At 42.8% G+C, this 13,668-nt stretch overlaps 2 protein-coding genes across 8 annotated transcripts in view; both read right to left on the reverse strand.

The window, feature by feature from the left end:
• Nucleotides 1–1,129: 1,129 nt before the first annotated feature.
• otx1 (orthodenticle homeobox 1) lies at nt 1,130–6,593 on the reverse strand. 4 transcript variants are annotated; one of them, XM_043696725.1, is made up of 6 exons: nt 6,504–6,593; nt 6,248–6,313; nt 5,702–5,817; nt 4,196–4,383; nt 3,837–3,988; nt 1,130–2,653 (listed from the first exon to the last, which is right to left on the reverse strand). In XM_043696725.1, the coding sequence occupies exons 4-6, from the start codon at nt 4,290–4,292 to the stop codon at nt 1,946–1,948; spliced, it is 957 nt and encodes a 318-aa protein (XP_043552660.1). In that variant the 5' UTR covers nt 4,293–4,383; nt 5,702–5,817; nt 6,248–6,313; nt 6,504–6,593; the 3' UTR covers nt 1,130–1,945. The 4 variants fall into 4 exon arrangements, with proteins under 4 accessions (XP_043552660.1, XP_043552661.1, XP_043552658.1 ...); XM_043696726.1 differs by lacking the exon at nt 5,702–5,817; XM_043696723.1 differs by lacking the exons at nt 5,702–5,817; nt 6,504–6,593 and having other exon boundaries at nt 6,248–6,497.
• Nucleotides 6,594–10,944: 4,351 nt separating this feature from the next.
• The window catches only part of ehbp1 (EH domain binding protein 1), a 386,143-nt gene continuing 383,419 nt past the window's right edge, over nt 10,945–13,668 (reverse strand). For all 4 annotated transcript variants that reach the window (XM_043696731.1, XM_043696730.1, XM_043696729.1 and 1 more), the window contains 2 exons: nt 12,255–12,369; nt 10,945–12,051 (listed from right to left, as the gene is read on the reverse strand). In XM_043696731.1, coding sequence (XP_043552666.1) covers nt 11,961–12,051; nt 12,255–12,369 — 206 coding nt within the window. In that variant the 3' untranslated portion in view covers nt 10,945–11,960. The remainder of the gene's footprint in view (nt 12,052–12,254; nt 12,370–13,668) is intronic.

The following is a 13,668-nucleotide window of genomic DNA, read 5'->3' on the forward strand; positions in this document are numbered from 1 at the left end:
ACAGATTTGGAATAAATCAGATGTATCCATTACGTAAATGGATAGATTTTACATAATTTCTTTATACAAAGTATCCTTAGTCTAAAACTGATTTCTCAGCGATTTACTGATCTGTGATTAAATCAGCATAAACAAGCTTTCATTTCAACATTAGAAATGTATGTTTCACTGCTCCTCCCGTGACTTGCTGCAAAATCTGGTGACAAAACAAAATTGAGTAAATTTGTTCAAACATTATGTCACTTACCAAAATGCGTGTCATATTTCCCAATTAACATCAATGAACCCAGTCACATGTAGTTCCTCACCAACAGTCAGTGTGGAAGAAATAAGGCGTAAAGCGAGTTTATAAAACAGTGGGTCAAATAGACCTGTCCTTTTCACTCTCATTAGGTGTTTACACCTTTATCTCCTTCCATTTTACTAGCCACGAACAGGTTTCGTTTTAAAAGACTAATTTGAATTTAAGATCGGTGTTCTCTCAATTTAAATCGGAGAATGTTTAATTGTTAGACTGGAGACGGTGGTAACCGCGCTCTTTGCTTATGGAGGAAAGGGACATGATTCGGAGATGCCGGTGTTGGACTGGGGTGTACAAAGTTAAAAATCACACAGGACTATAACCTGGTGTTGAGAGATTTTTAACGAGGAAAGTGTGTATGTGTAAAATATTTAAACAAAAACAGCGGAGGCTAGAGACCCGAACACAAACTGCTGGAGAAACTCAGCGGCTGTTAACCTTTCCAATCGAATGACCGCCTCAGAAACGCTGTTTCTCTGTCCACACACACTGCCAGTCCTTGGGTTTGGGAATGTATTTAAACCTGCTAGAAACTTCATCCATCGACTTTTGTATCTTCAATGCATCATTTTCAGGTTTTGTTTTCGTCTTTGGGTAGAAATAAGACATATGTTCAAAGTGCTACATTAAATTATTGAAACGTTCTGGTCACAGCTCGATACAAACCTTATACCAGCTCGAAGCGGTTAGAATATTAGTTCTACAATTCATCAACAACGGAATGGATGGGTTTTCAAATTCTGTTTTAGCTACTTTGTTATAATAACGAGTCCGTAAAAGGGCGGCGGAATGTTTTAAGCAGCAGGAAGGAACTGAACTTTATTGAAATCGCAGAAAGGAGAAGCTACTTTGCAGCTTTTTTCCAAAACTTTATCAAGGCAATTTGAAAAGTCCATGTAAATGCGATAGATTTGGGGATTAACCTCATGTACCCAACGTGGGCTCTATCCTCTATCTCCTACAGAATGGCCGGGCCATGGAGACTGTCAGACACTGCACTGAAGAAATGTTTAATTCACAAAATAAGCTCCATTTACTGACGAAAAAAAAACCCAGCGGCACCATCACTTACACAAAATGTGCCCTCCCCACCCATCCCTCCCAACTACAACAACCAGAGACCAACATCGAGACAAACATCTCCATACCGTACTTCACTGGCACTCAGTTTTAATTAAAAAAGGGACATGAACCAGGGTTGAATTCGTTTGTTTTTCTCCGAAAGGAGGAAAAATTAAACGAATTCAATTCATTTAAAAAAAATGTATAGGTCAAAAATTGCCTATTTCCAGCCGAGAACCGATATTTCCACCGGACAGAGAGCTCCCGTACATTTCATTCAATACACTTTATTGAAAGGTTTGAGCAGGTTTGTGTTGTACAATAATGTTGCATCCTAGGGCATGACAATGAGATTGGTTCGGTCTCAAACACCTACACTCAGCATGATCCAATTAAAACAGACACCAGCTTTGACTGCCAACACCGAGAAAAGACGGAGAAATGGAAATGAACCCAGCAAACAGTTAACAACGTTAGTCCCAGTCTGCTCTCCCCGTCAAATCAGAACAGAGGAGCAACAAGTTCGGAAAATTGGGTTGGAGAGTGATTAAAAGGCTCCAGACTGGAGCGTTAAACAGAGTTTCACAAAACTTGGAACTTCCAGGAGGGAGCCTGCTCTTTATAATCCAAACAGTCAGTGGTGTTGAAGTTGAGTTTCCAAGACGTGGCCTGCTCTTTATAATCCAGACAGTCAGCGGAGTTGAACGCCAGTCCTGGCCCGCTGTAGCCCTGGTGAGGATGGTGAGCTGGGCTTTGACTGAGGTGGTGCCCTGGCATTGGGGAGCTGCTCATTGGGCTGAGGCCAGTGGTGCCATGGGCAGAGAGTTGGTGGTGAGGGTGGTGCGGGTGGTGAGAGTGCATGGGTGCTAGGTAAGAGCTGCAGTCCACGCCGCTGAAGTAGGAAGACGAGGTGGGGTAGGCCTGGCTGTAGCCGCTGCTCTGGCCGTAAGGCAGAGGGTAGGCGCCGCTGGAGCCGGACGGACAGCGCTGCATACACGAGGCACCGGCGGCGCTGAGGGGCTCCGGAGCGGCCGCTGCTCCCGGGGAGATGGACGCCGGGCTCCAGATGGACGCTGCCGCCGCCGGTGTGCTGAGCACAGAGGCCGGGTTGGAGTTGGTGCCGGGACCACTGGCCGAGGAGCTGGAGGCGGCCGGGGGCGTGAATTGCCCGCTGCTGTCCGAGCCGCTGCTCTCCCGGCCTGGGGAACATTTCTTCTTGGGAGGCCGCGCCTTGCTGCTCCCATTCTGCTGCTGTTGGCGGCACTTGGCTCGGCGGTTCTTAAACCAAACCTGGAGGCAGAGCCGGGGAAAGAGGAGAGCACAGAGAGACAGAGAGAGAGGTCAGACTGAGGACGGGAACTGCCCCCACACCCACCCAGCCCCTCCTGGAGGCTGCTCTCCGGGAGAGAAGGTCCTCTCCCTCCGCTTTAAGTGACAAGGCGCCGCCACTTACTCCAACTGCCTGCCCGGGTTTATAATAAGGAAACTTGCGGGCGGGGGGGGGGGGGGGGTTAAACTTGTACAAAGTGCAGGAGAAGCCAATTTCCATTTTCACTAAATCAGAGCATTTTTGAAAGGTCTTTCCATTTGCTCCATTTTTGTACAAAAGATAAAGACTTGAAGCCCAAATTGTAGCTTCACCAGCTACTGTAATGGTCATGGGGAACCTTCCCTGCACCAAAACCAGCTTTTTTTAAAGGGACTAGGTTCCTCTTAAAAGGGTGGAGCTAATGTTGATAATTGCCCCGTTTTTAAACCAAAAACTTCACTCATTTTCGTTGATTCTAAATCAATTGGATCAAATTAACATTTCAACCTCGCGCGGTCTAATAACGAGCGGTAAGAGGGCTATTGAAATCAGAAATGAATGAGACGCCAGGAGAAAGATTGAGAAACTGGGGACTTCAAAACTGCTTCAAAAACAGATTCTCATTCGAAGCAAATTTGAAGTTTGGTTTTTTTTTGGGATACGGATCTTTCGTTAAACCGCGAAAAATACACGACCAGTTTCCAACCGGGAATTTGCCCGGAGTAACTCAAACTGGGAAATAGCCCGGAGCTTTGAAAAAACCGGGACTTTAAACCCAGACACCGCTTCATGTCTCCAAGCGCTGTTAGAGAGAAATTTGAAATATTGTTATTAGTGTGTATTTTCACATTTCCCTCAATTTGCGATCTTTGAAGTTATTATAATAGAATCTTGATTGATGGGTTTTTTAAAAAAGTTTTAAAAAGCCGTCAAAAGTTTAAAAAACCCCCAAACCCAATCCTTAAACCACTTTGTTGGGAACAGGGACAGTTTCCAGGCCGCTCGGCATTTCAAGATTTTAATGTTTCAGATGTTACCTGAGTATAAAAACAGAAACCACCTTCTGTCTCTGGCAGTTGGTTACATGAGGAATTAAATTTCGTGTTCTCTGGGCTGTGGGGATCGAAGTGAGGGATAAAGCTCCAATAGCAGACTGGGACCCACCTGTACTCGGGATTCGGGAAGGTTAATTTTTAACGCCACTTCTTCCCTCATGAAGATGTCAGGGTAACGAGTTTTCGCAAACAGAGCCTCCAACACATCGAGCTGGGAGCGGGTGAAGGTGGTACGCTCCCGCCGCTGTTTCCGCGGGGTCGCTACAAAGTGGGTCACAAACAAAAAACAAACTGGTCACTTCGGAAAGTTCTATTCCTTATAAATTAAACCCTCACAATCCCACTACAACCCAATCTCAAAACAAACACCCGCCGAGCGCTGGTGGAAATTCACTTTAAACCACTGGGTTTGGTAAAAGTGTGCATGAACCGGGAGGCAGCGCCGTGTGCGAACATTCGGCCCCTTACCAGGATATCCCACTGAGTGATGGAGCAACTCCATGCCGGGGCCACTCAGACCGAGCCCGTTCATCCCGTACGGAGTCTGCTTGAGGTATGACATCATACTAACGAGTGGCAATCTTCCCAAACCAGAGAAAGTGTGGCTTGTCCTTGGGACACTCCTGAAAGTTGAGTCTGGTCACCTTTCGTGTTTGCTAAAGAGAAAAGATGTCGGCTGAAAAAATAAAGTCTCTTTTCGTTGCTTTCACCAGATTCCAGGCGCCTATTAAAAAACTCACTTCCAAAAAAATTAAAGTATTCTGTAATATCACAAATAACTCCAAAACATTAGATCTGACTTGGCAATTTAACCGGAAACTAGCATTTCGAAAAATAAATCCAGAAACTTACAAAATGGTTCGATTTCGGCCTTTTCTTGATGTTAACTGAACATATCACTAATTTATCAGGAGTGGAAATCGTCAAGTGAATTTAAAAAGACCGGATTGATTTTTCTTAAATTAAGCTGTGGCCAACACGATCCAGTTAAAAAAGTAACAAATCGTACAATACTCAAGTTCTGGACGAAAGAAAAGTTTGAAATTACAGGACAACAAATTCAAACTCAAGAGCTCTACGGTGTAGGGTCACACAGTTAACCATAATATTTCACCGCCGAGGGACGGTCAGAATTCACCAACTCTCGTTTAAATTTAAGATTTTAAATTTAAAGATGTCTCAATGTCACGAGTGAGAGAAAGGCCCTACATTACAGCCAACACCACACTTGTTTGGAAGTGAATATTGTCCGGGATTGAAACCGGCGGATGGTTGGCGATTAAAAGAATCATTCATGTGAAGGATTCCGACTGTCGCCGCGTCCTGATGAACTAATGAGAACCACAAGCGCAGGGGTTTAATCGAGCTACAAACAGGGACTTCAATTTTCCGTTTATCACGGACAAAATCTAATGTTTAAACATTACACCCGTTCCCAAAAAAGTTCTAAAGTCATTTCGTGCGTAAACTGGAACGGCTTTACAGTTTTTAAAAAAATCGGACACTAATGAAATTTTAGGCTCGTGATTAAATTGAGGTTGCAAGTTTGAAATTCATTAAAATGAATTTCAATCTTTAAGTTTTCAAACTGACTTCCTTGTACCCAGCCCCGGTTTAAAACGCGATCGTGAAATCTCCTGCAGTTTTTGTGCCTCAGGGAACGTGTTCCTTTTTTTAAAAAAAAAGACTCGAAACTAAAATGATAAATATTTCTGTTCAAGTTTCATGAATTAAACTCGTTCCCATCGTCTGAAACTGGAGGCTGTCAAACAGGTGACCATTTCACTTGGAAGAGATTTTTGTTTTTAAAAAAAAACCTTGAAGAATCTGTTAACCAAAGGGAAAGGCTACGAGCTTTTTGCAAAAAAAGCAGCCGCCAATTTAAAAAAAAACAATTAGATCGACCCTGAATATTCAATGTTGACATTTTAATAGAAGTCCTCTATCCGGTGACGATAACATCAGGGCACTTACTGGGGAAATTAACCAGCAGCCAGGATAGCAGCGATTCTCAATCAACAGTTTCCTAAACTGAATTTTCACCTCCACGGGATCCAGATAAAACCGTGCTCTCATTTAAAAGGCGATAGCTGTGTGCAAATTAAGTCAATTACAATTTAGATTAGACCTCGGGGGAGACAATTTAAAGAGGAACCTTATCAGCAAAATAAATGAACAAAAAAGAACGAAAAACACGCCTCTCCAATTAGCCGCTAAAGTGGATTCAAGCTTCTCAATCGGCCCTGGGACGCTGCAGTTGTAATTTTCAGTGAGAAAATAAAACAAATTCAACGATCCAAGTACTTTAGGAGGAGTCGGGTCAGCTACAAAATTGAATTAGTTAACAACACAAAACAAGAAAAGTTAACTACAGCCAGTTGTACTTTAGCCGCCCCAAGTTAGTTCACAGTCGGAAGTTCAATTTCAAACTAAGAAAAAAAACTCCTTGGCCTCACGTTAATTCGTTGAGACTTTTTTTTTTAAAAAACGTGAATGAATACGGCAAAGTCTCACACTCACCTGAGGAGATTTTAGAGCAGGCCCGGAGACAGGAACTCAGTAAATGAAAGCAGGAGCCTGTCTATTCTGCAACAACATGACACAAGGTTAGCTTGGAGCGCGTGGGACTAAAATAAATTACCCATTCTCCCTGCCTTTTCCGCCCCCCCCAACAAAATAAACCCAGAAACGAAACAAACAGCAAAGTAAGAAACTTTGCTGCGAGGCAAAAGGCTAGAGAAGCGAAAGTTGCAGGTTGTTGAGAGTTTGTTTGTACCTGACTCACTGCGCTCCAGCCGCTGCTGCCTTCTCTAAGTGAGCGCTGCTCTGGCGGAACTGCCCGACAATGATCCGCCCTTCACCAATCACCCAGCGACTTGGCCATGATTGACAGCTCGTCTCCAGGTGACACCGGGGCACTACTTTCCCAGAGGAGGAATACACTTGCCCATCTTTTGGTAAAAGGCTCTTCTGGAAGTAATCAGTCACAATCTGTCAGCTACAGTGAGCTAGTAAATTCTGTACAAACTGCAAAGTTATTCATTAAGAAACCCGAGCGGACACTAGTTAATTACTGCAGGTAATTATTGCTGTGGACATTCAGACAATTCAACTAGCAGATTGTTGTGAGGCTAAACAATTCAGAGAACATTCATAAACTCGGTTTTCTGTCACCTCACATCAGTGTAACTGGCAGCGGTTCAGTGTCTGTTTCTCAGTCCCTGGTGAAATGTGGGCGAAATGTACAACAGACACTGCCTGCGAGAAACTAAACCGGACTGTCCACATTATTTTCGGTAGAGGTTCTCTGTGACAATAATGAAATAAAGGAAATGTATCCACCTCTATTGAGACATCAGCAACGGGCTGGATTCTCCCAATGTTCTGTGAAGGGGTCCGTTGAGAATATTTTAAACTGAGTTTAACGTAAACGAATGTTTTAACCAGGAGATCTCTCTTTCTCAAGTTTCGGGCTTTGCCAGCAATAGCAATGGCCGGATTTTTAATATGCTTGGAATTTCAAGTTGTAGTTTTAAAATAATTACTCCTAAAAATGTCGAGTTTTTTGTGTTTGAAATTGTACGTTCTCATGAATATTGATGACGGCCTAATCCCCATTTAGTCTTACATTTCGGAATAGTCAGCGTAAACTTTAATGGGGCAGACTGCCTTTAATCGAAATTTCTAAAGAAAAAGTACGCCGACGCGGGAAATAAATGAATTAGAGGAGTACTGTCGGCTGCTGGTTATCAAAGAAACCACTTTACAAGCGTCACCTTTCTTTAGTGAACAAATAACACACAGTAACAGAATATCATGGAGAGGGGCACAGTGTTTCTTTAACTGTTTTTGAAAAGCTCGGTGAGTTCTTCTGAAGACCTTAATAAGGCTTTGGCCACTCTTTTGTTGTTCACAGAAAATCAACTCATTCTAATTGAAGCGGGAGCTGAAAGCGAGCTAATGTTCAAAGAAACCCACCGCCAGACACGAAATTACATTTTTTCCTTTACGGAGTAGCTCATCAAAGGCAGATTTTACAAGGACTTTCCCAATAGTTCACTAAAGTCATCGACACCAGCACCGTTCCTGACAAAAGAACCGGCGGTCAATTCAGTTCCAACTCACCAAATAATGCACTTTTCAAGAAGTTTTTTTTGTTTTGGTTTTTTTTTCCGCTTGTGTTTGAGAAGTGAAAACTTCAAGGAACATAATTTTACACTGAGGCAGGCAATTTCCATGATAATAATAAGATCTCGTTACCATGAGCAAGAAAGACGCAACCAACCGTTCGAAATAATTAGAAATTGTTCGGGATTAACATCAGTATTTGCTAAACGTAAAAATAAACTCATGCCTTCGGAAAAGATCACATGAACATTATTAATTCATTCTGTACACCGCCTGCACAGTTTCGGGCTGTTCCCCTATTGTTCTGTTAACTGAACTGATAACAGAACTATACTTTGTGTTTTACTATTTGGAATAATCATGGTCTCAGCCAGGATTGTACTGCACTGTATCTAAACCTTGGGTTGTATTGCGCCGTTTGAATCATACTTAAAAGATATGCATTTTTAAAGTCCTGGTTTTTAACCAGCATTAAGGAAACAAAACATCCTCCTAATTTCGCTGCTGAAACACAATCGAGTTTTCTTCTAGAGCAATGCCAGGGATTTACCGATTGTTTTTCTTGTGTGAAGTCTCTGTTTAAGATGCGCTGATCAAGCCTGTGCTAAGTATTATGGTATCAAGTAGCAGTAACCTTTGTAATAAGAGTATTTGTCTAATCCGAAATTGCAGGCGAATTTTCTTACAGCCGAGAATGAAACCTTAGTTTGGGGCAGGGGGGGAGAGAGAGGGAGAGATGTGTGTTGTTGCATCAAAGGTAAAAGTCAAAGATTGCGGAAGATCTGATACAGACAAAACTAAAAATGGGGGATAATGTGGCATTGGAGCGGCACGGCGGGCCGATTGTAACGGCCACACTTGGTTTAACTTGTTTTACACAGGAATGGGAATCATATCTGGGATTGTGTAACTGTCTCTGTGGAAAAGGGGGGAATTGAAATCCCAGTGATCATCACCTACAGTCGCATTTAAATCCTTCAAAGAGGCCAGATGTAAAATTCACAAGAGACTGCTTCAGTCTCGATCGCGACTAAATCCCTTCATCAACTCCTCATTCACCAGGTGAAGCACGGGAAAGTTTTCAAACTGCAGTCCTCTGTTCTGTTTAGCCCTTTCAGAGAGTTTGGGAAAATTTGCTGCTTACTGTGGGCGGTCAGGAATAAACAGGTAAGAACAGAGAAGATGACGACTATTAACTGTAAATAATTTCAGGCGGTGTACGAATGAAATATAGGAATTTGGGGATGATTTAGGATTTTTCCAGTGCAACATTATGCTCACGATGCAATTGGAAGTTTGAATAATTAGCGCCAATTTTGTGGATGAAATGATGCCTGTGTTACGTATGGATGGCTGGTATCGCAGCTTTTGTAGATTAAAATACTTATTTTGGTTCAGACAATTTGATATGAAACATGGACGTCGCTTTCGCTGCAGGTTTGTGTCTGATGTTAACCCCTGCCAATGAAACTTGTGCAGCTTGTTTGATTTGTGATAGTCCCTTAAAGTTTGCTTTTGCATGGATTAAGGTGGCAGGCTGGACCAAAGGGTACAGAGTGTGAGCTTTGGGCCAGAGCTGTCCTGGAAAACTAGACACAAACTAAAAATATCAGCAAATAAATGTGAAAGTCGTTAACAGCCGCAGGTTCTGGATGCGGCGGCTCGGATGAGCTGATGCTGATCGTAACAGAAAGTCTTCATTCATTAAATTCGGACTAAAAGTTCTGGTCCTAAACAGAAGGTGTCTGTTAAATTATTTCTGCCTTCTCGTAATCTCCGTCCCAAGAAATTACTGGTCTCCCCTTTAATCAAAATTTTAAAAAGATACTGTCCTCACGAATCTCCGGAGGGGTGTTAATGTGTGACATGGTCTCGGAATGCGCGAGAAATAATCAGTGATGGGGTTCACATTAAAGAGATTTTAAAAGATTTGCGTCTCGAGTTGAAAACATTATTCTACAATGTTACAAAGTTTATGGGCGGCAGGCGCTTTAAGGTTACTGCAATCACTTCACAGGAAAATCATTTCAAAGTTACACCTTTACAGAAAACCCCAAATGTTTGGTGCCGATGAAACTCGGGAGTAACAGTGTAATCATTCGGAGTTAGCTCCGAACAGCTGCAACCTCTAGCTGATGTGATTGGTGTAGGATAAGGAATGTATCCTATCAGATTGTTTTAGGAAAAAATCTCAAACAGAAAAGTCCTTTCAGCATTTCTGTGACAGCACTAAACAACCTCAAGATTCACACTTTAAAACTTAGCTTGATGCTTGGTCCATTTCCTGGTTGACAGCTGCAGGGTTTGAGAATGAAAGACATCGAGTTCATTTAGAGACGATTATAATGTGGGAACATCAGCCACTGATCAAGCTGTCCAGGTCAGCTTCGAATATTTATTAGCTCATTACAAACAAAAACACAGAATCTGTTTAATTGCTTTAATGATGTCGATATCAGTGCAATATTAACAAACTGCAGCAACAGGCGCCGAGTGGACAGATATTAAAACATTAGAAAGAGTAGAGTCAGTCGTTGCAGATGGTCTGGCTGTTAGTTCACTTGCACATGAGGAAACTGCAGGACTTGGGGGAGAAATCCAGTCAGGTCCCACTGGAAAACGAACGTCAGGGTTTTGGGTGGGATTTCGAACAAAGATTTGTATTTTAGATTTTGAGTTTGTGACCCCCCCCCCAGGCCAAGTTTCTGAACTAATGGGGGTCACTGTCGGGAGGACTTCTCGGTAAAACGGCTGTGTACTCCTTGCCCACGGGAGATGCTTCATTGGCATCTTTTCAGACTCTAGCATTGCTCTGTGCCTGGTTCAGACTGGACATACAGCTTTTATCGACTAGAATGGAAGTGCTGATGTGGAATCGTTAATATTTAGACTGGTTTAGTTTAAATGAAGGAACACTTTTATTTCTGCATTAAATAGTTTCGATTGAAAGAGAATTATGTCCCAGTACAAATCACTTTGCCGTAGCTGTTCATGTTGAAAACAAATTGTGTAAATAACTCCGTGTAGAAGGCGCAAGTCTGTATCAACACCAAAAAGGTAAAACAACAACAAATTCTGTCCATATGAAATGCTTCAAAGTTCACTTTTTATTCAAGATTCAGAGATGGTCCTGGAATAAATAAACAGAAATATTTCTTCCTTCAAGCAGCAGCTTCGTCTGACGGCGGGTTGGTGCAGAGAAAATTACTGAAAATGATTCCGATCTTCTAAAGAACTGCTTTTGCTTTCGGAAGACAAACAACAAGCATTTTCGAGCCAAACAAAAACGTTTTAGCAAAATTCCTGAAGCTCAAACAAGCAACTCGCGCTGTCCAGAGTCATAAATACAATGTAGAAAACATCAGAGAATGAACCGACTGCACGAACCGGTGCGAGGTTATCAGCCCTTTTCTGAGTTTAAACTAAATCTAACTTCAGATAATATCATTTACAACATAGCTGCCCTGTAAAAGCCAACTATTTATATTTAAAAAAAACGGACTTTTTAGCTCCAATGGAACTTTGAAATATTTAATGGAAATAAACCTAGATATTGAAAATGCAGCGACTAGCAAGCTCAAACATTCCGAACTTGTTTCTTGAAGAGGTTTAACCTTTTCTCAACTGATAGTGATTTTGGAAAAGCCGCTCAACCCCTTCCCCCGCCCGGGTTACAGTCTCTAAAAACTGATCCAATGTCCATTTCAGGCAGATCAGTCCCATCAACAGAAAGTCGAGTCAGTGTTAATAGGAAACAATTAGGAACAGTCCTGCTACATTCGCAACGATTTGGTGATTTTTCTCATCCTCCTTTAAGAGAGAATGCTTCCCGAATGTAACTGATAAAATATTAAATGTCACTGTTACAAATAAACAATTACACGCGCCTTTCTTTTTTACAAAATACAATTTCATAAAAACGACATAATAATGCAGCCATATACACGGACTCGCGGCCTTGGGACGATTAAATGCTCTGAACAGAAAAGATTACAACAGTTTACGATCTACATAGAACATGATATCATTCAAATCCATCAAAGAATTTATTAAAATGAGAGTGAAGGTGTGTTCTAAATGATGGGAGGTCTCCCGTGTATCTCTCTCACTGAAGAAGACACTTATCTTCTTTCTTAACAATTTTCCCTTTATTTTGTTCGAGCGTTCGTTCCAAATGTTCATCTTCTTCCTCCGCCCTGGAACACACAGACAGGCTTTATCAGGAACTCACAGTCTTATACTTTACAATTAATCAACACAACGTTCAAAAACTATAACTAGATTGGACAGGATTAGATACTGAGCACCGTTCAATCAGGAAAGTTTGAAGATAGCGTGCAGGTGAAAGAACTGGTTTTCATCCTGACAAAGTAACTTTTCTTTTCAGTTAGTAACTTACTGTTTTTCCTGTGCATCTAAATCTCGGACAAGTGCGTCCCGTTTGTTGACCAGAATAACTAGCTCATCCAGCAAGAGCTGCTCACGTCTTTTTTGAGCTTCTGTTTTCTGCCAGTCTGAAAACACAATAGAAATCAGTTACTCTTCATGTTTGTTAGTCCTCCTTCCAGTTAAAATTCAACGTGACCCCAGATCCCAACCTGATCTCACATCCCAACCTGGTTGTGAAGTTGACCACGTTAGCGGGCCACCATGTGAAAATTAAAGATGCCAACACCACCAAAAATACAGATACTGACAGACTATCGCTGGAAACTGGAGCCGGGTCCTTTCAGATTTAGTTGTTTATTTGGCGTCATCCTCATTTTTAAACCCCCATCCTTTTTACCCAAACCCCGGCTCCAGGTTTGAAGGGAGCAGGGTACAGTGACTGGCATGTAGACTTTATTCCGGGCACTCCCCACCAACGAATTTCAGCTGCTTGTGATTTTTTTTCAGTTCAGGTGGGGGAGGGGAAGATGAGGTAGAGAGAGGTGAGGGGTAAGGAGAGTGAGGTGAGGGTAGGGAGAGTGAGGTGAGGGGTAAGGACAGTGAGGTGAGGGGTAGGGAGAGTGAGGTGAGGGGTAAGAAGGGTGGATGAGGGAGGAAGGGAGAACGAGGAGAGGGGAGGAGTACACTCATGGGATGCACTATTGAGGCCAATCCACAGATTACACCTCTGCTACCCCTTCAAAATTGTCAATCCCACGAAAGCAGCTTCCCAAAGAGGGTCAGGGCTGAAGAGGTAATCGCACGTGGATTTCAGGAACTCTTCACAAACGTTTGGGTCAACACAGACACTTTATTGGAATCGGCTAAAACTCAGCAGCGACCTCACGGGCGAGGGGGAGCTTCTGAATAAAATTCGGAAGAACTATAGATACTGTATTTCAGAAACGAACAAAAACAGAAGTTGTTGGAAAAGCTCAGCAGATCTGGCAGCATCTGTGGAGAGAAATCAGAGGTAACGTTTCATGTCCGGGTGAACATCCTGAGGACCCTCCAGCAACTTCTGTTTTTGTTTGTGTTTCTGGGAAGGTTCTGAAAGTGGAGTCGAGTCAAGGAGCCGCTGAGACTCGAGTTAATAAAGAGAATGCGGCTACAGGTCCTGCTTCCAGAGGATTCCGATGGTCACTGATGTAACTGACCTTTCTCTCAACAACGCAAGGGATACATCTCCCAAAGGCAGAGTGAGATATACAGAAAGATATGCAGAGTGAGAGAGGGGGAGAGGGAGAGGGAGGGGGAAAGGGAGGGAGGGAGAGAAGGAGAGCACAGGCCGGCGGGGGGGGGAACTCTCAGCAGGGCCTCAGCAAGACTGCAGGAGAGGGGCCCCTCCTCATTAAAATACCTGGCTCCCCAACCTCCGGTACAGA

Source organism: Chiloscyllium plagiosum, chromosome 9 (genome assembly GCF_004010195.1).
Source record: "Chiloscyllium plagiosum isolate BGI_BamShark_2017 chromosome 9, ASM401019v2, whole genome shotgun sequence".
In the NCBI taxonomy this organism is placed as follows: Eukaryota; Metazoa; Chordata; class Chondrichthyes; order Orectolobiformes; family Hemiscylliidae; genus Chiloscyllium; species Chiloscyllium plagiosum.

Excerpts from the sequence above, each read along its gene's own strand:
- otx1 (XM_043696726.1), bottom strand. The coding sequence starts at position 4,292 with ATGATGTCATACCTCAAGCAGACTCCGTACGGGATGAACGGGCTCGGT. Across the intron at positions 3,989-4,195 it reads TCACTCAGTGGGATATCCTG|CGACCCCGCGGAAACAGCGG; the intron begins GTAAGGGGCCGA and ends CCCACTTTGTAG. Across the intron at positions 2,654-3,836 it reads TTCCCGAATCCCGAGTACAG|GTTTGGTTTAAGAACCGCCG; the intron begins GTGGGTCCCAGT and ends CTCTGCCTCCAG.